Below are 24,328 nucleotides of genomic sequence, written 5' to 3'. Positions count from 1 at the left end.
TATATATTCTATATGAAGAAGACGACGAAGTGTGGAAAATCTAAACTGTTATTATTCAAATGAGTTTGACGTCAGCGTTTAAAATGTTGCTTTCACATGCTATCCGAAATCTTATTTTCAACATAATATGTGTTCACATTGCAATTTTATTAAATCGGTTTTATTTTAAGACTAAACTAGAGTAACATTTTGTGAATCTCATAGCCTACATGCAACCTTGATTTTAATCAAATCGGATATCTGTATACCGACAGTCTGATAATATATATTTATTTTATTTATTATTTCATATTTTACTTTTATTTGTAATATTTTTAAATAAGTTGGTACTTGTGTCAACTTGTTCGATTTTTTTTGTTGTTGTTGTCAATTTAGCATTTTTTTTATTTATTCATTTTTATTTTTTATGTACGCTTAAGATTGGAGTTCTAAAATCCGAGTTTACCATGAACGCAGCAGAGTGTCCAGCACTGAGCGGAGCAGCTTCGGATCGTCAGAGCGGCGCTCAGTGAGTAAACCGCCGCTGGAGGGGCAGGAGGATCGCTCTCTGTCGGATACCTACCATCTGTGTACTTCAACCCACTCGGGAGATGCAATCCGTGTTTTAAATCGCGTGGAAACTCCTCACCAAATCCAAGATGACGGTTGATTTTGAAGACTGCATCAAGGATTCTCCCCGATTCAGGTAAGAATAGAGGGGGGGAAAAACCGCACCAGACCGATTGTGTTTTGTGGTTTGAACTGTTGAACGCCTCTGTCTGCTTGGTCTGGATGACATTATTCTCCTCGGAGCTTCACATGGGTCCGCTGTGAGCGCCTGGAACTGGGACACATTTCTCGATCGGGGATCGGGAACATAATGTGAATTTAGTGGAGCAGGAAAGTTTGGATGAGAGGATGATGAGCAGCTCACATGGGCAAAACACATGACACGAATTCATCCAAACCTATGAGTTCAGTTATTTATGCAGATAATGATACGAGCTTCATCTCTTTAAACTCTCTGATTTCTGTTTTATTTCTGGTAAAACCCATTGAGAATATGAATATTTCCACGCAGACTGACTGACTGTCCTAAGCTTTCACAAATAGAAGAGACTTTTTTACACCCATTCATCCTACATTATGAACCTGTTTCTACCGGATCTTTTAATTAAAAGCTTGCTTGAAGGAGAAGGGAAAAGTTGTTAAATCTGCAGTTTTCCTGTCCAGACTTTTCTTATTTTTCAAAATTAAAATGGGAAAACCTTGATTTTCCAATCAGGAAAACCAGATTTAAAATAAATAAATAAATAAATAAATAAATGAATTTAAAAAAAAAATGCAATTTTACCAACATTTTTTTTTTAATTAAAAGAAAAACATTATTTTAATGAGGGGTCGGGGGAGCTTATATAGTTATCATGATCGGATCTTTTTTTAGAATAGACTCAGTTGTTTCAAAGTCCTGCTACTGATAATAATTTGATGCTGATGTGTTGAAATATTAAGTATTTCTATTAAGTATTAAGTAATCTGTCAAAGCATAACTTGACAAGATGCTCAATGTTCTTCATTTTACTTTTTCATTTTTTGTGTTAGAGTTCTCATAAAATTACTACTTTATTCTCCTAATATTGCGACTGTATTCCTGTAATATTATCACTTAAACCTTCAAATAAAAAAAACCTGGCCCAAATATTAAATCTTACAGTTGACTTAACATCAAAGTCTACAGAAACAGAAGCTGTAAAATATGCCTGTCAAACAAAATGTTAGTCCTTAGGCGTGGTGACATCACTCTGAACTTTGGAAAGCAAAGGAGTGCATTGGTGAAAAATTATCCAGATTTTCCAAAAATTTTATCTTTAAAAATCACTGATTATGCTTAAATCTAGACACACGTGTTATTCCTATGGCTAAACTTCCATCCATTTTCTTTCACCCTTGTCCCTCAGTGGGGTCAGGAGGGTTGCTGGTGCCCATCTCCAGCTAACGTTCCCAGCGAGAGGTGGGGTTCACCCTGGACAGGTCGCCAGTCTGTCGCAGGGCAACACAGAGACACACAGGACACACAACCATGCACACACACTCTCACACCTAGGGACAATTTAGAGAGGCCAATTAACCTAACAGTCATGTTTTTGGACTGTGGGAGGAAACCGGAGTACCCGGAGAAAACCCACGCATTCACAGGGAGAACATGCAAACTCCATGCAGAAAGACCCCAGGCTGGGAATTGAACCCAGAACCTTCTTGCTGCAAGGCAACAGCTCTACCAACTGCGCCACTGTGCAGCCCATGGCTAAACTTGTTCTCGCTAAATAAAAAATAATAATAAAAGCATGAAAAACTGGGGATTCAACCTCAAACGAACAAGTTCAATTGGTCTTATTTACAAGAATTAAGATTTTAGTTACGTTTTTTTGAGGTGATCACAGATCCACTGGTTCGTCGATGTTTTGGCCCTCACCTACAGTCATGAGATGTGGATCGAGACCAAAAGCATGTGAACCTTGATATGAGAGGCCAAAATAATCTAATTATGTTGGGTGAGCGGGTTTACAGAGTTAAGATGAGGAGTTTGCAGCATCTTATCTGGATGCTGCCTCCGCACCTCGCTTTTTTCCGGGCATGTCGCCCAGGACTGGCTCATTTCATCTCAAATAGATGTAAGATGATAGACTGATAGATGGATTGCCTCGATTTTAAAAAGTCAGGCTGTTAGGTACTCTTTGAAAACATTTTTAAATAGAAAAAATAGAAATATGTTAGCACAGATTTTCCTCTTGATCTATCAGGTGATCGTCATGAAGTTAAAAAACATTAATAGCATGAATTCATCCACTGTTAACATGATTAAAGATGATGTTAATGGAGGTTTCCATTTAGAGTGAATAGAAAAATATAGGCAAATAAAAGTAAGCTTTATGAATGAAAAGATCTTATTAGTTAATTGAATTAAATGAAATTCTTTGATTAATTTATTATAATTCAGCAACAAGGGTAGAATCCCGGCATGGGGTTGTTTTTCACTTTCTCACTGTTCTCTCTGGGTACTCTTGGTTCTCATCCAACCCTCAACCCTCTTGGTTCTTGGACTCTCTCTTTAAGTTGTAGGGCTGCAACTAACAATTAATTTAGTAACTAATTAATCTATCAGTTATTCACATGATTAATTGGATAAAAAAAAGTGGTACATTTGGCAGATTTTTCATTTAGCCAATGAAGCCTATTTATTAGGAACACAATAAAAGGTGCAAGTAAACACATTGTTAATAAGAAAATGAAGATTTTATTACTTAAAATGCAATAACAAAGCATTACACTATTTGTAGCTAAGGATGCATATGCAGTTAAAAAATACTTCTAACATCGACATGTGAAAAGCTCAGCCCTTTCTGACTTAATTTCAATAAAGGCTGATCTATTGACTTTTTTTTTAGCAACCCTCCCGACCCCACTAAGGGACAAGGGTGTAAAATGGATGGATGGATGGATGGATGGATGGATGGATGGATGGATGGATGGATGGATGGATGGATGGATGGATGGATGGATGGATGGAGGGTTGGAATTAGGGTTGGAACAAGAGTTAGAGTTTTGTAAGTTGAATTGGAATCAGGATGGAAAGGAGGATCGTGATTAGGGTTGGCATCAGTGTTGGAACCCTAATTCCAACCATCCTTTNTGGATGGATGGATGGATGGATGGATGGATGGATGGATGGATGGATGGATGGATGGATGGATGGATGGATGGATGGATGGATGGATGGATTTATAACAAAACATGCTAAATATTAGATTTTTTTTAAACATAATTTTAACCAGATAAAACTAAAACTCTGCCACAGGAAGAGTTGCGACTCGACATTTTATAACCAAAGAAGATTTTTTTTTTTTATCTTGATGAAAAATGTATAAATTTTTTTTGTACAGTTTTGGCTTAATTACTGACGTAAGCGTGTTGTTCATTCAGCAAATCGCCTTTTGTTTGAGTCTGAATACTTAACTATTAATCGATTACTAAATTACTTAATAATTATTTCAACAATCAATTCATCTTGATTAATCGTCTCAGCTTAATCAAACAAAATGGAAACCTTTAAACCTTTTTTAGTAACTGCACTGACTAAAAATGTAACATCTGTGAAAGAATGAGGTTCTGAAAGTCCAGATTTGTGGCTCATTTCTTTGCTTTCCGACGGACCACATGTTTGCTCCTGCAGATAAAGTCTGCTTGGAAATCAAAGACTTCCACCCTTGGCAGCAGCACCTTAATCACAGCCATCTGCAGCTGGAGAGAGGCTCATAACCCCAACCGACTCTTTCATTGTCTCACAGCAAAGGGCGTTCATGCTCAGGAGACGCCTAACTCATTATTTAAAGCGCTGAGATCCTTCTTCGTGTCATCAGAGAATGGATGGAGTTGTCTTATCTTTCTCCTTCGATGTTGCACAGATTTTTCATAATACCCCGCCTGTCAGAGAGATATGCTCTCATGCTTGAACTCTTTTTTTTAATCTGCAACGGCCCAAAGAGAAGCTGAACGAGACGGCTGCAAACTAATGATTATTGTAACATTAGAAATGCATTAAAAGATGCAAATAACAAAATAATTCAGTTACTTTAAATAAAAATGTTATTGGCTGAAGTGTAATTATATAGCATTCCTTTAGTGAACACATGATCATTTGTAGCAAAGGATGCATCTGGAGCTAAAACAAAATTCTGCTTGCTAATTTTTAGATTATTTGGATTATTAATATATGGATAGCAAAAGGTGCTTAATATGATTTTTTTTAATAGAATTTGAACCTGTTGAAAATGCCCAGGAGTTCAGGGTAGAACATATTTACAGACTATTAATGTTTTTTAGTCTTAAATGCAAAATGTATATATATTTTTTGTACAGTTTTGACTTAACTACTTCTCCGAGTGTGTTGTTTTTTCAGCATATTGCCATTTTCAGAGTCTGTATACTAATGATTAATTGATTCCTGGATTAGTTAACAATTATTTCTATAATCAATTAATTACGATTAATTCAATAAAATAAACAGGCATCCAAGCAGCCAGCAGAGCCTGTGAGAAGGTTTTCCTGAGGCTTATATGCAGCTAAATGCACTGCTGCAGCAGGCTGTGTAAGGAGGTGGAAGGCTGGGAGGAAACAGGAAGAAAAAAATAAATCTGGATTTTTTAACCGTTGGGATTGACACACCGCTGTTTCCCACGCATGTTGGGAATCAGGTCTGAGCAGTTGTGTCTGGTGCTATTTAGTTTCCAGCTGGAGCTTAAAGCACTTAATGCTGGAGCAGAACAGCAGGGCTACGTTGTCTTTAGCTCATCCTGATTTTATTTTAACAGGTAGTATGTCAGGAAAACCTGTAAAGGGTCGAGTTTCATAAAAGACCATATCTGGAATTATTATATTTCAAATATAAAAATGTTTCCAACATTGCATTGTGTATTGGTCATGATACACAACCAATATTATTTGATGTGTTTTTAAGAGGGCATTTTTATGTGATAGAGCAACACTATGGAGTGGATACTTATTAAGAGGACCTGAACCCTCTTCCTCTGGGATTACACGTATTTGATATTCTTCTCTACCAGCTTTCCACATCTAGACTGTGAAGCTAATTCTGGTTAAAAAAATAGTTCAAGCTCAATCAAGTTGGATGGAAAGTCTATGAACATTGATTTCCAAGTCTTGTGACAAATTCCTAATTGGATTTAGGTCTGGACTTTGACCGGGGACATCTGCAACACACGTTTTACAAACTGAGCAAGTATTATTCTGCTTAAATTTAAGGAAATTATCTCATGAAAAGACTAAAAAAGTAATGGGAGGAAAAATTAAATATATTAAACTTCTGAATAGATTGAATTCTTTAATTTCATTGTTGAGATTATTCGACTTCTAACTGAAACACATCCTTCTTTAACATTTCTCCTCACTAGAAGCTTTTCGAATGTAATTTGTCCTGAAAGGTCGTACATACTCTCTCTTATTAATTTATTTTTTTAAAGTAAATATTACAATATGTTCTCTAACGCCCTCACAGAACAGCAGGATATTGGATTAAATCACATAAAAGTGGACTCGTTTTACTGACTAGGTGATTTCAGAGGGTATGTGTTTGTTCTTGATTTCATTTAGTTTTATCAAAGTAAAAGAGTAAAAGCTGAACACAAACATTTACCACAATTTTCTAGTTTTATATGTTAAAAAACTTGAAGTCTATGTCTCCCACTCCTTTAATTTCATGTGTTGGTCTGTCATATTAGATCCCATTAAAATAGTTTTTCTGGTTACAAGGTGAAAAAATGTATAGAGGTTTATGAGATGTGTTTACAACTCTCCAGTATCTGTTCCATGTACGTGTTTCTGTTTGTAACCAGATCCAACGGCGTTCCTTCAAGTCATTTTTATTTTCACTTTTGGCTCAGTACCAGTTGGACAGTTGTTACCTGCTTCACTGAGTTCCCCAGGCAGGAAAGCGAAAGAAGAAGTTAGATTGTGAAACTGTGCTGAACACGAGTTTTCAAATGATGAGGTAGTTTTATTGGATTTTGTTTCCCCTTGTTTTGTGAAGGGGATTCTCATTGCCTATTTCTGTTTTCATTGATTAGATCTTAAAAACTTACGTACACATAATCCTAAACTTCAACCTACTGATCGACGGTGGACCACAACTTCCCGCTAATAACTGAGACCCCCTCTAAAAATGCTACAAATGCCTATTTTAATAGTCCAAACAAAATCCTTCAAGCTGGTGCTTGAAGGATCAGCTGGTATGTTTTATTGAGAAAACAGTTTCCTCATAAATGGCGTCTTCTAAATTTATTTTTGGACGCTGTGGATGATAAAAATGTCTGATTTGAGTCAACTTCCCTCAGTAACACCATCACACACACTGCCTTGGATTCCTGTTTGTAAAATATCTGAAGCGAAGCTGTATTTTATGACTTTTATTGTTCAGTGTGGCACACTGACCCAACTCATCAGAGCCAGATGTGTCGCTGGAACCAGCAGGGCTCATCTGTGCTTGAACAGACTCCTGGGTTTGTGTTTAATGTGGCACAACACTGAGAGCAGGCAGTTGTTTTCTCTCTGCAAACATGCTAATTAGAGGTCACACTCTTTGAGGAAGATAAAAACAAACAGACATAAACAACATTAGCACATGTTCACATCAGCTTCTTCTAATCAGAACTTCTCCCAGATCTCTCCTTATGGTGAGCTACTTCATTCTGGCGGGAGTTTCAGCTCCTTTCCCACTGAGCTTCCCAGCCTCCAGCTGAATATAAGTATTGTCCGGTGAGTTTGTAACTTCCGCTGGGAGACACTCCAGTCTCTGTGTGTGAATAGCCCGGGGCAGGGAGTCCTCCCATGCGGGGGCAGCAGAGATGATGCTGCCGTCATGACGAAGGGCCACACAATGAGTCACGGAGCAGAGCCGAATCCGAGGCCAGTGACCTCCTGTGGCACATACTGCATTTGAATTCTCATTTTCTGAGAGAAAAATGGTTGGACACGTGAATTCTTGACCCAAATTCAGATTAAAGGCAGAAGGAAGGTTGCATATTTTAGATAGTTGGACTAATGAGCATGCTTAGTAATTGATCCATTGTTCTATGAGAAATAAGATTGAGGTCAAATATGTAATCTGGGCTTTTCATTTATCAGGATTAAATAATGAAAAAGGAAATCTGGTCTCTACCAGGTCCAAACATTATTTAAGTCTAAACAGAGTCCTCTCTGCCTTCACTAGTTGTTCTGGGCTTAACTGAGACACCCCAAGAAAGTGAACCCCCATCTATTCATGGTTCAGTGATTGCGGATTCATATTCACCTATTCACAGATTTTTCTGTAGGACATAAAAATTATTTGCAGAAAATCTGCAATATTTGTGGATTTTTTCTTAGAGCATTTCTTAAACATCTGAAAGAAAAGCTGAAATACCTGGAGGAAACGCCACACGCTATTGTCTGGTGTTTGAGAAACAGCCAATCCAGTAGCACCATTAATTTTCTTTGGCACTGACTGGCTGCAAGACGATAAGGTAGACTGTCAATATTAATGTCTGTGGCAGTGCGAAGACAGCTTCCAGTTTGAATATTAAATCATATTAAAGTACATTTGGTCTTTGAACTATTAAAATTTGCAGCTATAAGTGTTTTTAGATTAGATTTTTAGAGTATTTGTGGATTTCAGCTATTCACTGGTGGTGGTTGTTGCTTTGTTGCAGATTTGCATCTATTATTGGGATCATTGTGCCGTTAACTCAATCTTTCTTTTTTTCTAAATTAAATTTTAATATGCAAACTGCTGAGACGGAAGTAAATGTTTTTTTCTTGTGAATGTTTATTCTCACTTTAGAACAATTGACTATAAATTGTTCATCCTGTTGCTCTTCTCAGATTGATAGACATCAGCTTCTTCTCTAGAGCCGTTGGTTTTGACTGCCTGGACTAATAACCAGTTTGGGCTTTTTCATACTCTACATTGTCTAATGATCTACGTTTAATGATTTAGTGAAGGATTTACCACTTTTCATTTTCTACCATTTTCTGCCGTTTGATTAAATTCTCCAGAAGACGGGGAGTGAAACATGGAGTCAGCTGACGTTCATCACATCGTCATTGCATTCGTGGAGGATCTTCCTCTCCAGCTGCAGGAGGCTGGAAGGGATTTTAACTATGAGATCTTGTTGTTTCTGCTCTAGTTCAGACTGACCTCCTTCTAACTTGAATCTGTGTCAGTGGGCCTTCTGTTCGGTCAAGGGTGCTTCACCCATGACCGTGACTCCATCATTATTACATCCGATAAAATAAGTTGCCGCTGTCGCTTTCATTCACAAATCAGAATAATGCTTTGCATTGAGATGTCTGCCATTAATCTAGATGAACAATAAATACCTGGGTAATTATCTTGGCTTTCCTTCTGCAGCAGAGAAAACAATTTATTCTGTTGTCGCAATGCAGATTTTATCCAACACACTTGCATTTGTCTCATTGGAAATTTGGTACAAAAAAAAAAAGAAAGCAGCCAAGTCCAAAGCTTTTGGGGAGGAAAATAAAGCTCGCCATCCGGAACTGATTAGTGATCACTGAGCCGTTTCTGGTTTTGCTTTGCTCAGTAGGGATCATAGGAGCTTTTTAACGATGGGATGGGGATCAAGAGTGACAACTTTTAATCGTTTCCTGCTTAAACAGGGTTTCCGTGAGGGTCTTAAAAAGTTTTTAAAAGTCTTAAATATGTGTAGGATTTTAATAAAAGGCATTAAAATACATTTAGATTAGGGGCTTCAACGATTATTATGGTAATGGTAATCGCTTATTCTATGGATTATTCTGATGATTAATCGGATTTTTAGAAAAGACACATTCTACAGAGACTTATTTTAATCACTTAAGCCTTTTTATACAATATTAATAATACATTCAAATATGCAAATAAACAATTCAATTCTTTTAAATGAGAAAATAAATGCAATGCGTTAACATAGCATTTCTTCACTAAATCTTGACCGAGTGAATCTAAAACTATGCAACTGAAGAAGTTCTAAGTAGAACATATTTACAGACAAAGGTGTTCTTATGTTAGACACAACATATATTTTGTACAGATTTGGCTTAATTACTGCTCTGAATATGTTTTTCGTTTTTTTCAGCAAAGAGTCCTTTTTTGAATCTTTATACTCCAGTTAACAATTAATCGATAACTAAATTAGTTTAATATTTTAAGCGATTATGCTAATGAATCACTTCAGGCATAATTTAGTTACATCTCTAAGTGTTTTGTTTACGCAGTACAGTCTGCTCTGTTCTCTCAGCTTCACTGTTGCAACTCCAGTCCAGTTCTTTATCAAAGATAAAGGGCCACCCCACCACCTCAGTTTTTTATTCCATAAAGAAGTAATACTTAAGTGAAAGTAAAAAGAGTGGTGCAGTAAAACTACTCCCAGAAGTGCATATATTTCCAAAAGTTTCTCATGTAAATGTAATTAAATGCCACTTAACCACTAGGGTGTAGAACTGGCTGAGAAATTACAAAGTGACAAAGCATATGATGGAAGCTAATAACCCGTCCAAAGAACTTTATTCCAGAACATTCTGCCTTCCAGTGAAGAGTTCAGCTGGCAAAGACTATTTTAAAAGTTGTTTCTAACCAGTTGGGCTCATAACAGACATGACTCTGACAGCTTACCAATTGTGGTATTAAATTCAACTGTTTTATTTTATCCGAACGTAAATAAAATGTTGTCATAACTCATAATATTCAAGTTTCTCCTGAATTAAATGAGATTTACTAAAGTTTTAATACCCAATAATGTAGAGCCTAAAGTGAAATAGGATCTTAAATAAGTTTTAATGGCCTGTAATTTGCACCTCTAGTGGGTGACATTGTTTTGTTCAGGTTAAATGTTCACAAAGACTGAAAGAACATTCTGCTCCTTTAGCTTTTTCCTGCTTGGTTGATTTAATGTCGGTGGAAGCTGCAGGGAACTTATTGTTGAGCTTTTCCAAGAATGTCTGTTTTTTAAAGGACATAGGTGAACTCGTTGAACTGCAGGTAATGAAAGTGACGGGTATTAAGTCAGCACAGTGCATGAGAGCGGCGACGTGTTTTAATCGGGGATTGGCCTACATTAGCTTTCTCAGTCCTGTGCGCGATAAAGTGCACCACCTGGAGGATGAACATCCCGTTGTCATACTGATCTATTGATCCCCAAAACAAGGGCTTCTTGATCACAGTGTTTTCTGCCGTGCAACAATTACATCAGTAACCTAATACCAGCTAAGATAAGCAGCTTTTTCCTATTTGCAGCATATGAGCTCAGTTTAGGCTCAGTTTAGGCTCAGCAGTAATACAATCCTAACCCTACAATTCCAAAAATTATGAACAATGCAACATTTCATCTGCTTGAAACACACAGAACACGACTCTTTTCCTAAAGTCAAGATGTAATTCTTCTATCTTGAGTCATAACATTTTATTTAGGAAGTTACCAAACATGGCAGCAGATCTTTTTTCTTCTTAAAGGTAATGAAAGAAAACAAAAAATATCTCACTTATTCACCTCTGATTGGGAAGTAATGCCTTAACAGGCACTGTAAGATTGGATTTTATTGCTGAAGAATATATCTCCTTTATAAAACCGATAATAGCTGCTTAATCATTTTTAGAGATTAAAACAACAAAATGCACCAAATCATAGTAAGTTTTATTTACTCTATAAAAACAGCAGTTTTGTAAATAAAAAGGATTAATTGCACGTTTCACATTACACCACACAATAATGAGCAAAATGGGCACAAATTATAATTATCAAAATAAATGTAAAAACTTTATATGATTAAAATGTAACATAAACATTAGATTAGTAACAAAATTAAAAAAGTAAACTAAAGTTACATAAAACATGAAACAATAGAAAAATAGTTTAAAACAGTTTTTTTAAACAGTTTTTTCAAAGCAGATTATAAAAAATTAAAAGAATAACATTTATAGTTAGACTTAATAAAAATATAAGTATAAAAAGTTAATTACTGTATGTATTTTTAAGCTAGCCTTGTCACAGATGGTGGAATATAAAGTTACATACTAGAATTTTAGATCATTAGAATATTGTTTATGCTGAATAGTCAGTGTGTCTGTAATCAGATTTTTCTAAACGTTTAAAAAATAATAATCAGGAATTAGACCCACATAACTTTATATGGTTTTTTATATAATATGCATCTCTGGGTTAAGAGATGCAGAGGAGATCCAATTTGGGAATCGATCCCTGACGCCCCATAATTTTATTTATTTTAAAGTTTTAACTTCTCCAGTTGCTCAGGTGACCAAGGTGACCACATCGCTTCTTAACTCATCTGTTCTGTGTAAAAATAAAGTAGGTCTATTTATTCATCCTTTCTCCCTGAAGTCTGCTGCTGAAACAGCTTTGGGTTCAGAGATGATGTCACCCTTTTGTGTTGTTTTTGTGTAAGAGGAGGTGACTCCCTGCTGGGGCTCTGGCTGTCCCGATCCTTTCACATTCATGAATAGGAAGACGTTTTCCAGTCGGGATACACAAAGATCCATGAAAAACCTTGGACGTCTTAAGGAGTTGGAGCTGCTTTCAGTGTGAAAACACGTTCAGAATATTGAATATATTAGTTTCTGTTAGCAAAACTTTACAGTTTCCACCCATTCCAGTGTCTTCCAGTCGACTGCTATTACCAGAGTTTGAGCTTGCAGATCTGAATCAGCTCTACAGCAACACCTTAACGCCTAAATGATGAAAATGCTGGAGTAAATTTAAATTAGTATTCCTTGCAATGCCCATTGTGAAAGAAAACGGCAGTGACTTTTGTGAGCAGCGCACACATTCTCTGAGTTTTTTTTGCTGTTTTTCCAGCCTTTGGTCTCTTTTCAAAGAAAATTCCTCCCAACTTGGTTTTAGTGTTTCCTCGCAGATTGAATTACGGTAATGGGAGCTGAACATATGATTTCAATTTTATCCCCTAGAAATCAAATGTCTTATCCTGTTCAAAGATGAAAATCAACTTTTTTTGTAATGCCTGGCAGAATGCTCGTAATTATCTCAGGACATGTTGCATCGAAGAGCAACAAGTGCTGGTTTTTGTAAGTGTAAAGAAGCTACTGAATCTCCTTTTAATAAATCCAGAATTTTTAATTTTTTTATGGATTGCATCCTCAAAACATTGAAATAAACAAAAAATAAAATAATCAGCCTTTAATTTAGTAAACTATGGTTATGGTCAACACAACATTTCACTTGTTTTATATTTGCATGGATATATAGCTTGATTGTTTGTTGTTCCTTTTTATATATTTAAATGTGATTTTGGTCAGGTGTCCGTTTCTGATTGCTGGTTTTGTGAAGGTTTGATCTGATTTCTTTTTAGGACCCACAGTGAAGTCCCACCAATTCGTAGTTTAGTATTTGTGGCATCATCTATTCACAGATATTTTTGAAAAGCATATCTAAAATATTTGAAAGAAAATGCATATTTGCAGCTTGAAATACCTCACAAAGCCACTTGACACACTATTGACTGCCATTGCCAAATCAGCCAACCCAGAAGCTCCATTCATTTTCCTTTACATTGATTGGTTATTCCCCCAAGAGTGAAGATAAGAAAGACTGTGGATGTTAGCTTTGCACATTAAGGTATATTTGGTGTTTGAAATGGATGGATGGTGTTTGAACTATTAAAATAGGCAGTCATAAACATCTTTAGTATTTCCAGGCAGGTGTGGTCCCTGACCACTGTGAATACCAGGGTCCACTATGCTAAATAAATATAGCTATAATTAGTTATATTAGGCACACAGGTGTCATCATTCAGTTTGAGAGTGGAGTCACTGTGATTTATTGTTTTAAAACATTAAAACATATTGATTAGTGATCAGCCCAATTAGCTTGGCTGGCTTTACAAATGGCAAACCACAGTTTAAGAGTGTATTTTGTTTCAAAATAAAGTATGTTTCATGTTTCATCGAAAACAGAAAGGATAAAACTGAGCAACTTTAGCTTTTCTGTTATCTAATGAAGTTGTGCTCTGTGCTGCGCCCAACACATGAAAAGTTCTCTTTTTAAATAGCTTCTTAATGGTTATTTTTAAACTTCTGCTACAAATAGCCATCACTGAACCTTCTTTCTTTTGTAAAAACAGAAGAATGTTTTTGTTGGCTTTACCTGTTAGGACATCTCCTTCAGTTTCCAACTGGCTTGTCAACAGTCTTTATTTTTTTATTCCAGTTTTCTCACATCTTTTTCACTGCATCACGTCTGAATTGTGACTCATCTTTTAGTAGTAATATCTTTCAACCAAACTGTATTATTTTTCAAACGCTGTCCCCTCGTGGAAAACGGCATACATGTGAGGAGTCGATTTCTTGGCTCGGCTCTGTGTCATTCGTCTTCAGAGTCACGTTAACCTGTGTTTGCACTCACACTTTGAATAAACTCTGCAGCATGCTGAATCTGACTAATAGAAAGTTATGACTACCAGATTTCTTTGTTTAGCATCATATCTGGGAAATGACTTCCCCGATGAACAAGCTGCTTGGAAAGCCTCTGCCTTTAAGGGAATATGGTTGTGTATTCTGCTGCTATCACACTTTGGAGCAGGAAATGGGGTAAAAAGTTGTGGATCGGCGTTGAGATTTCATCTCCTCAGCTGTGGCCCTTTGTGGCCACCTGGGGACTAAAGAATGACTTTAAGTCCAGCCACCGAGTCTCCTCCTCTGCTGAGATTTGAAATGCTGAATCACACGTGGTTGAGCATCTGTTTTTGATTACTTCCATCTCTCTCTCCCTGGCCTCACACTCTCCCCATCTCTTCTCCTTTTCCCTTTTCCTTACGCTCCTCTGGATGTGCGGGGGCAGATTTCTGGTCGTGGTTCGGCCAGAAACGAGTCTAGGGATGGGCCAGGAAATGCGTCACTTTGCTCCAGTATTGAAAGCAGATTCAGACTAAAGGGCTCACATGTCACATGTGGCTGACTCTCCTGGTGTAACACCCAGCTCTGAGTCACAAGATCAATCCTCTTCAAGTGCTGATAACATTTAGACAACAGACCACCTCTACACACAAGGGGGCTAATCTGCTTTGCATTAGTTGTTTTTTCCCAATTATTTCATTTTTGTGTTTTTGTTTTACTTGTTGAGTCATTTTTAACCCTCTATTGATCCATGCATGCATGCATGCATCGTCTTCCTACAGTCTGAGGTTTACGCAGTTTCCATGTTCTTCACAGACTAATCGATTTAGAAACAATGTGAATATAAAATGTCTATACACACATGAATTAAAATGCAAGGTGTTTGTGATGTCAAGAAATCAGATAAATCATTTCAGAACTGTCTCCACCTTTAATTAGACCTACGCATATCCTGTACAAATACATACTGGAATATTTTAGGGACTAAAAGCCAAACTAATAAGTTGTAGAAGCACATGTTGTTGTCATATCTGCTGTCAGTGCTTACCTTTATAAAAACGCCTTCTTCACATCACATTTCAGAGTTTTAATCATATTTAGCTGCGGGGTTTGACTGGGCCACTCCCAAACCTGGTGAAACAGTTCTTTTTCTGTACTGTATCAGAAAAAGGTTTGGTGCCAAGAAGTTCATCAAATACTTTAGGGAGACATCATATCTGTTTTTGCAAAAACAGATTTCCTCCTGGAAGATGGAGGTCTTTGACCAAAACCTGGTTCACCTCCTGTTGTTTTCCTTGTGAAACAAGGGACCTTTGGGCAGATTTTTTTCCTTCTGAGGCTATAATTCTCCAGATAGCCATTTTTCTGCTCTGGTGACCGACACCCAGCGGTTATCTCACGGCATGCTTGACCCCACTTTGCCAGTTCTAAAGCTGCAGGCTGTGTTTGGAACACTTTTTTGTTGTGCTTTCCTGCTGGCTGTGTCGCGATGCGGTCAGGCCTTTGCTGGTTCACGGTCTGAAGGGAGAGGGTTAGAGGTCATGGAGGGGAATCAGAAGTCATATGACAACCAAGGGGAATGCTGCAAACCTCAGATCACAGGAAACACTTGGAGGAAGTGACCACACCTCCATTGTCTGTTACTGAGTTGATCAGACATGATGACACTCACATGATGGCCTAGTGTTTAACCCAGTTTGGGACCTTTGGGCTTAAAAACACAAAAGATCGATACCGTCCAGCTAAGGTTATCTAAACGTTGCGTAAAAGCTGCACACTTCTGCTTCTAAAACTCTTGTTTTTCCAAAGCTGCGAGACAGGAAGGAGCTGAATGCTTCACAGGTCTGGTATGTCTTTTTAGTGCAAGCCAAGCTGCATGTTTAACCCACAAAAATGCTGGGAAGACTCCCAGCTCTCGCCGCTGCAACACATCACGCCTGCTCAGGGATTTTCAGTGGGGGGAATTCAGCTACTTCACCAAAATGTCAGTGCTTCTGCCCAGGTCCCCCTTGAAAATGAGATCTGGATCTCAATGGAGTTTACCTGGTTAAATAAAGGAAATAATAAAATAAAAGTTTCACCGTGGGATTGGCTTACTGCGAGCTATTCTGTGCTGCTTTCTTCCACAGTCAGCCCTGGTGTTGTGCTCAGAAATAAGGCAATAAGACGCTCCATGTCTGTGTGCTTTATTGTCTTCCTCCCTTCAATGGAACATTGTGCAGGCTGGTTCTCACAGTCCAGGCCTCCTCTTGTGTGTCCTTTCTTTCGTCTCCTTTGCACCGGGCGTCTTCTTCGACATTTTTGTGCATTGCAGTCATCTCGGAGTTGGACCACCCTGTCTTAATATAAACCGTCACCGCCAGCAAAGACCCCTAATACTCTGACCTGTCGTTGCCCTGTCAGCCTGGTGATCAACAGCGGGGCCTCCTCCGCACCCAACCCTACAGTGGCTGTTGAGACGTCGCCTACATCCTATGCAATAACAAACACAGACTGACGCTGTAGTTCAGTCTGCTTCCTTTGCGGAGGAAACTCTAACCCATCTCATGGTATAAATAATACACGTCAGCTGTGCTGAAAGGGTTAATCTATGTCACACTTCCTCTATACGACCCTTTTGTTATTGTTCACTGACTGCCTGTGGTGACCTAATTGTACAAGCAACCCCCCTCCTGCACCTCATGAATTGCTGGAACTGTACCTGCCATTTGTAATGTGTTAAACTCATTACAGACACGATTTAAAGGGAACCTATTGTGCAAAATTCACATTTTGCAGTTTTTTTGTTGTTTTTTTTACTTCCACTTGGGTCTCGACTGCTTCTAAAAGCAACACAAGCACTTAAAAAAGCCGCCCATCTGTTTTTTGTCAATAATGTGTTGACTTACCATTCAGAAATCACTTGCTGAATTCATGCTGGTTGTGCAGGAGGCTCTACTTCTGCTTTTCAAAGGTGTATGGTTGTATAATTGCGCATCTGTTTTCAGCCATTCAGCATGTTCACTGATTGGAAAAATATTACATTTTCTTAGTTTTGTTCGGGCCGAAGTCAGATTACTGAGAAGTAGATTTTTAAGCCCTTAATTGTCATATGTTCTACTGGAAGCCTTATACTGAATTGATCTGACATGTATTTAGAATTATTTAGTTAAGGTTTAATCTATGTTAGATGTTTTCATATTGCATTGTTGGCACTGTGTGTATATATCAATAAATTATGTCATCACATGCTTTTTAAACAGAAAAAAAGTATTCCTGATGTCTCATGTTTTACCCTTGAGAATTTAATTGCACTACTGTATGTTTAGTAGCTTTCAGCTTGCTTTTTTTTTGCTTACGTCTGGTAATACCAAACCACTGCTCAGCAGAGAAGATATAGTAGTGTGGTTAGAACAATATTTACAGCATGAAATTTGTCCAAGTGTAGTTACAGGCCGTTGCATCAGTGGTTCTGCTCTCCTCGTTAATCGCTCTGCTCCACCGGCTTGCACACTGATCTTTCATCGAGCAAACGGTGATGAGACTTAGAGTGAGAGCTGGATGTTTGTGTCCTGCTGTGTGCAAGATGCCCTAAACGACTTCACCGCTGGCCCACAACATCTCGAGGTCCCTCAGGACTTGCTGGCCAAGTTCTCTTTCATTGTCTTCTTGCATTTTTTCCTCCAAAGTGCAGCATCAGCAGGAAGTTTAGGCATGTATTTCACTAAATTCAGTCCAAACCCTAAATCCTGAAAATGTAATTTCTGAACTGGTTTCATGGGATCCTTTTGAGTCTGTCTTCTGTGATAAAGCAAATTGAGCTGTTCTGTAATCTGTGCTGATATTCGTTGTGCTCTTGTAACAGAAAAAAATAGCCTTCTTAAAATGAATATGGAAAAATGTAAGAAGGAACACAGAAGAAGATATTTTTATTTAACTATAATTAAATTTAGAAAGAACAAACCAAGACTGTTTTACAGCTCTAAAATAGTTTTAGCAGAGCATATATTTGATATTTGCAGTCAATTCCCACCTTTTAGTTCAGTATTTGCAGATTATTTTTATGAAACATACATAGCTCCAAAATATTCATGTGTATTTCCATAAAACATATATCTAAAGAAAGAAATTATACCTTGGAAAGCTGAATATCTGCACACAATGTTACTAGATGTGCTTTTTGCTAGTGTTTGCAAAGCAGCCAATCCAGGAGCGACATTCATTTTGCTTGATGCTGATTGGCTGTACCCCCAAGAGTCTAGATAAGGACTTCTGCGATGGTGCTAATGGTTTTTACTGAGTATTAATGGTATACTTGCTGACTCTTTGAACTATTAAAATAGGCCATTATAAGCTTTCTTTAGAGGAGGAGAATAGCGACAGGCTTAGTATTTTAAGCGGTCGTGGTAGTCCAGTACTGTTTTGGGAAGCTGGGTAGTTAAAGCCCTTGTTTTTACCGATATCCATGTGGCATCCAAAGGAAAGTTAGCTGCCATAATTGCCACATTTGCATACCATATACTTAAAAGAACTGCTTTATTCTCTTGTGATTTTTCTTCTGACCCCGTTTGACACGTGTAGCTTCCCCTCCAATGTGATGATTAACTCCCAAATTTGTTTTATTCATAAGTGTGATTGTTTTTCAATATGTGAGCACTATGGGAAGAAACATGTGAGCAGTCATGTGTGTTTTCTTCATCAATACTGATGGACACATGTCAAACCTTTGCCAAAAAGGACATTTTCTTTCTCAAAAATGACAAGCTTTTGGACTCAAGCTGACAGATTTCCCTCAGTTTCCTCGCATATAACAGAGAAAGTTCTTGGCAGGAACAACTGTTGGACTAAACTTGGCTGTAAGGTTTTGGTTTGATTTACAATGTTTCTGCTTGAAAATGTCTCTGTTCCAGTTTTTTTTTGTTTGCATGTTGAGTGAAATGGACTCATCTGCTCCTTCTAAGTGGGAATGTTATCTTCAGCTTGAGGACTGACTGACTGCTTGCCCGCCCGCTGGCCGGTATGCTTACTTTACCACATGTGAAACGCTTGTATGACGGACAGCAGCACAACTAATGTCTCGCCGAGGGAAATTCAGAAAATATGTGCACATGTTGCTCAAGGTCCAGCATGATACAGCCTGATCTTGCAGTGGAGGAAAGCATAAAATTCCAATTTTGGCACACTTAGTGTGGGAAGTAGTTGGACTTTTTCTCCAGGGAAGATTTGAATACAACCATAAGTGTTTCTTTTCATTCTTCTTCCTCTCAGTTGGGATAATCAAATGTTTTTGCGAACTTTAACATCTCAGGATTTCAGTTTGTGTTTGTACTTAAAGCATACTTCAAAATTACTTTAGCATTCGTGCACTTAGCTTAGAAACACGTCTAAGTTTTCAGGAAGTTGCTCAATATTTCCAAATCTAGCCTATTTCATGACAAACAGAAGTTAAGAACAGAAAGGATTAAACTGAGAAACTTACCTGCTCTCGGTTTAGCCTTCCTGTTATTTGATAACAGTCTAACTCTCTCATTTTGTCGCAGCTTGAATGAACTGCCTCAACATGTCAGATATCTATTTTTTTCTTTTTCAAATAGTGTCTCATCTCAATTTTGAAAAAAAGTGACACTGACTTTTCTCCCCTCAGTAACGGTGTTCGCACTAAAGATGGTGTTGCTGACATGACATGGTTACATTTAGAATGATGCATTCTCCTATTAAAATCATGTTTTTGACTTTCAGGACTAGTCAAACATAAATGATCAAGTATTTCTATTGAAAGATCATCTGTATTTCTCACTCTTAAAATGAAATTAAAAGTATTTTTATCCAACTTATGGCCACAAAATGATTACATTTTTCTATTTTTGTGTAGTAACTTGTAACAATCGCTGAGATAAAGCTTTGTTTTTCGGCCCATATTTGGTTAATTTGCTTTTGTGCTTGCTAATAATATAGGGTACTGATCCATCTGTTCTTCTGGTAAAAATGTAAATCATCTATTCGCGTCCAAATTTAAACCAGATTTTAGGTTTAAACTCAATGAGACGTATTTGTTTCTCAATTATTTGATTTTCTGCTTAATTAAGCTGTAATTTACTACTCCATATGAAAGTTTACAATAAATAATTCTCAGAGAACTTGAACTTTTAAAGATGACATACATACTGATAATCAATCTCTTACAGTCGGCATTTAAGCAATTCATATGTTCTATAACTTTTAATGTTAATTTGAGGTTTTAAATTCTGCTCGATGCTCTTCCTAAAATATTATTTAGATCTCCAGGCTCCTTCTCTCCTATAGAGTTTATGAGCTGTGGTCTGTGGCTTTTAAGAGATTCACCACACAGCCAACATAGCTAATAAAAGGGATAAGTGGCAGGGGTGTGGCAGCGTGTGAGAAGGAAGAAGAGATAGCGGTGTGGAGAGCAGACGGGCAAAAGTTCACCCTCAGCAGGCAGGCTGGCCATCCGAGGCAGAGCACTTAACACGCAGACAAACCAGATATGCACGTCAAACTTTTAGAAAAAATGCAGTGTTGATTCTGGAAAAGCTCTGTGGAGTCACAAGAGAGGAATATTTACTGACAGCCAACTCCGGTTTACCTTTCTCCTCTTCTTTCGCCTTCCTTTTTAACGTTTCCCGTCAGCAGAAGAACAGAGGTTGTTTTCAGGATGGATGACAGACGGAGTGATTGAGCAAATTTTTCTTTTTGGCTCGTTAGTTTCCTGTGCTGCTCTGACAGTAAAGAGGTTGGAAGTCACAAGCAGTTCAGTTCACTAGTCGCTGACATGATGAAATTTGGTTATTGGAACAGCAAGAAGTGTTTAACACTGATGTATATAATCACAAAATTAAAAGAGACACAATATGAAGTATATTGTCATTGTATATTGGTATATTGTCATGCATCCATTAATGTTTTTCTGACACTTGAGGCTCCTTGTAGAAAATCTGTGGTGGTCTCTGTATTTAACCCACTGGAAGAGTGTGTGGGCTTGTAGAAACGAAGCTTGCCAGTCAGCTGTTCGGCCACACACACACACACACACACACACACACACACACACACACACACACACACACACACACACACACACACACACACACCAAACTGGCAGAGCAGACTTCCAATGGCAGGCTTTTTATCTAACCCGGGGATCTGCAACCTTTATGCTCCAAAGAGACTTTTTTGCACTTTGTCCAGCTAAATAAAACAGGTTTAGAAGCCACAAATATTACTGACATTTTGAAAAAATGCATCTTATAATTTTTGATAAATATATTTTACAGGAAATCTCTTATTTTTAAAGAACATCCATTTTACTCCTATTTTTAGGAGGGGAAGTGGCTAAACAGAAAATCAAGATTTTTTTTTTTAAATGGCTGGTATGTTGATATTTTCCAGGCTTATAACAAGAAAATTAGATCTAAATAAAAAAGACTGAATGATTTCCGACTTTGTTTTTATTTTTTCTCTTGCTTTTTTATTTTTAAAAAAGTGAGGTTATAAATGACAGGGAATACTTTTAAAGTCCAAATGAATAGAAGCTGTAAAGCACGTTTCTCAAACGGGGGAGTAGACTTTGGGATTGCTGACGTCAATCTAAACTAGGGTGAAAAATGTAATCTTCAAAAACATAAATGTAATTAATTAAAAAAATTATTTATTGCCCATCCTTAATTGGCGATGTCATTCCGTTGTGGGGGGAAAAAATGCAATTGTTTCATAAACCTGCTTTTGTGTATATCTAATTTTAAAACCTCAACTGTTTCTTTATAATGTGTAGTCAAAGTTTTTAAGAGCCATTGTGGAAGAACCCAAGAGGTGCAGGTTGCAGATCTCTGGTCTAACATCTTCTCCTCTGGAAAAGCTTAACTGAATAAAGTTATTTTTTTTTACATGGACTTAGATATGTGTGATAACACAGTGATGCTTTTCTGCAATTTTCCAAACAAAGAATGCAATATTTTTGTCTTAAAGATGAATATTTATCATTTTGCAAAGGTATTAATAACGCAGATGTTGCTTCATGTTGGACTTAGTCTGAATCAGAAATATGAGATCCCCACATCCCAGACAGAAACCCAAAGCAGTTTTATTATTTCGAGCTGAAATAAAAGCTCAGGAACAATAGTAAGAGGGTGTCGAGGAAATTTAAAACCCATCCACCTTAAACGTATTATGATTGGGTTAGTTCAAAGTAGAGTGCAGCGTGAGTGCACAGCATTGTGAGGTAATATGACGCCAACTGCTTGAGTGCATAGATTTCTTTTAAGGTCATTAGTTCAAGGCTGGCAATATTAGTTGGTAATAGAATAACTTTCACAAGTGACCAATGGACAATACTAGACAAATCTCTGTTTGTCTAGTGCTCTACATGGAGAGGACAAGCATGAAGAGGGTCAGAAGGCACTAGCAAACAGCAGACTAAGAATAACTCAAGGTGAATATTGAGTTCATCCGCCCACCTGTTCCAGTGAGCCATCCAGCTCTCTATTCCAGCCTTATTTTAAGGTACAAAAACATCAGATGTCTCTCTCAACTTTCTCCAGCCCCTCATGGATCCCAAAGTGTCTATATTTGGTCCCTCAGGGAGGTTGTTGGTCCTCCCTGGGGTCTAACTCCTATAGATAGGAGCACCACCTATATGATAACCTTTAGTATACCCTAATTCTATGGCTGAAAAGACAAATTCAGACCCTTAGTTTAAGGGGTCATAATTATGTTTCACTTCCGATACCGATATCTGAGGTTTAGTATCGGCCAATAACGATCCGATACAGAAAAACAGCGCTAAATTGACTGAAATGGTTATTTTTTCAAACACGGACATGAATGTCATAAATTACAAATGTATTTCATAACTCTGCACCAGTACCACACACTTAAATATACCAATAACTTCACAAACTTGGTCAAACATGTAAAACCCGTAACTGGGCCGTTCAAACTGCTGTGAAAAAGTTGGATATGGTATGCTGTCGCATACAGGCAAAAAAAGCGCATTTGCTTGCTGATTGAATGTAGCCCAACAGAATCACATCATCTGCAAAAAGAGTAAGACAATTTATTCACTCACACAATTTAATACATCCTATGATGAGCTTACAACATACTGTTTTACCAGATAATACAGATCACAGATCATAACTCATGTTGACAGACTCGTGAAGTTCCAAAGCAGACACTTGAGATTCTGTCCATGAACACCACAATCAGGATCTGGCACCAGGATTGGCACTGGTGGAGTCCAACCCGCATTGGGAACAAACTTGACTTGAGTTCAAAAAACAAATCAAGTTTTGATTGCACAAGGACTGTCAAAACATCCCCAGCACCACATACTCACTCGGCAACCCTTACTAACCTCCGTTTACCAGTAAATGGTGGAAAGGCATTCCTGGATCCACAAACCGCATGTAGACAACAACAGAACTAGTTCAACCTTTTCTTTATTCATTATATGATGTTTTTTCCCCTTTATTTCTCCAGAGAAGAATGGGGGGAAAGCAGAATGATGATGAAATTGTGCAATTGTTAAACTTGTGGACCCATTAAGGCTCCATTTTCCATCCTTATAGTTATCCTGGTCTACACTGCAGCATCTCTCATCTGTTGCTAATTTGATTTGAAAGGCAACTTACAGCTACAGAAATCTACAGCATGTTTCTGGGGTCCTGATTTATTTTGGGGGTCACATCCTGGACCTGGTGTCTGCTTGCTGCTCAGAATCCCATCATCAAATCACCAGACGGATTTGCTAAGACATCTGCTTCACGTACAGCATAAACTCATGCAAAAACTTTAGAGTATTGGCTTCTTTTTAAAAACAGTTCTTTCTGTTTCTACTCCAATATTTGCATTTTCTGCTGGTTGCTTCAGAGAAATGCTCCTGTTGTTTACTTAAGGTATCGCAGATCAGAAGATTTGAGCACTCCAGGCTTTTCTTTGGATTTCCAGTCAGCATGTCGCCAGCCAGAACCACCAGAGCTGCCGCTTGCTCAGCATAATCTATTTTTATTATGCTGTTAAAGCGCTGCCTAACTTCACTGCTTTCACGCATGCAGGCTTGTTTGGCCACTTGCTTTTAATGCCATCTATTAAGTCCTAATCAACCATTAAGGACAGGGTGTGCAGGAGTAGATGTGTGAAACGCAGGAGGATGTACAGCAGTGTAACAGGCTTTGACTAGCCGCCTGCCACAGGAGCCCTGTTGCTCGTTGTGTCGTTGCCTGTGCAGTTTGTGTGAACGGGGGTCAGCTCGCTTGCACGGCTGGGAGATCTCCGTCCCACTTAGGAGACGGTTGCCATAGCTACGGGCCCAGGGCAGCATGTGCATCCATTATGGGAGGCGTGTGCAGTGAGACAGAGGACACAGCCTGAGGGCAGCAGCTG

At 38.0% G+C, this 24,328-nt stretch overlaps 1 protein-coding gene across 1 annotated transcript in view; it reads left to right on the top strand.

Moving 5' to 3' along the window:
* The first annotated feature begins 470 nt into the window (after nt 1-470).
* The window catches only part of acap2b (ArfGAP with coiled-coil, ankyrin repeat and PH domains 2b), a 44,630-nt gene continuing 20,772 nt past the window's right edge, over nt 471-24,328 (top strand). Inside the window, exon 1 of the mRNA XM_017305992.1 lies at nt 471-685. Coding sequence (XP_017161481.1) covers nt 639-685 — 47 coding nt within the window. The 5' untranslated portion in view covers nt 471-638. The remainder of the gene's footprint in view (nt 686-24,328) is intronic.

Source organism: Poecilia reticulata, linkage group LG7 (genome assembly GCF_000633615.1).
Source record: "Poecilia reticulata strain Guanapo linkage group LG7, Guppy_female_1.0+MT, whole genome shotgun sequence".
Lineage (NCBI taxonomy): Eukaryota > Metazoa > Chordata > Actinopteri > Cyprinodontiformes > Poeciliidae > Poecilia > Poecilia reticulata.
Note: the sequence above shows the minus strand (reverse complement) of the source record. Positions and strands in the feature narration are given on the sequence as shown.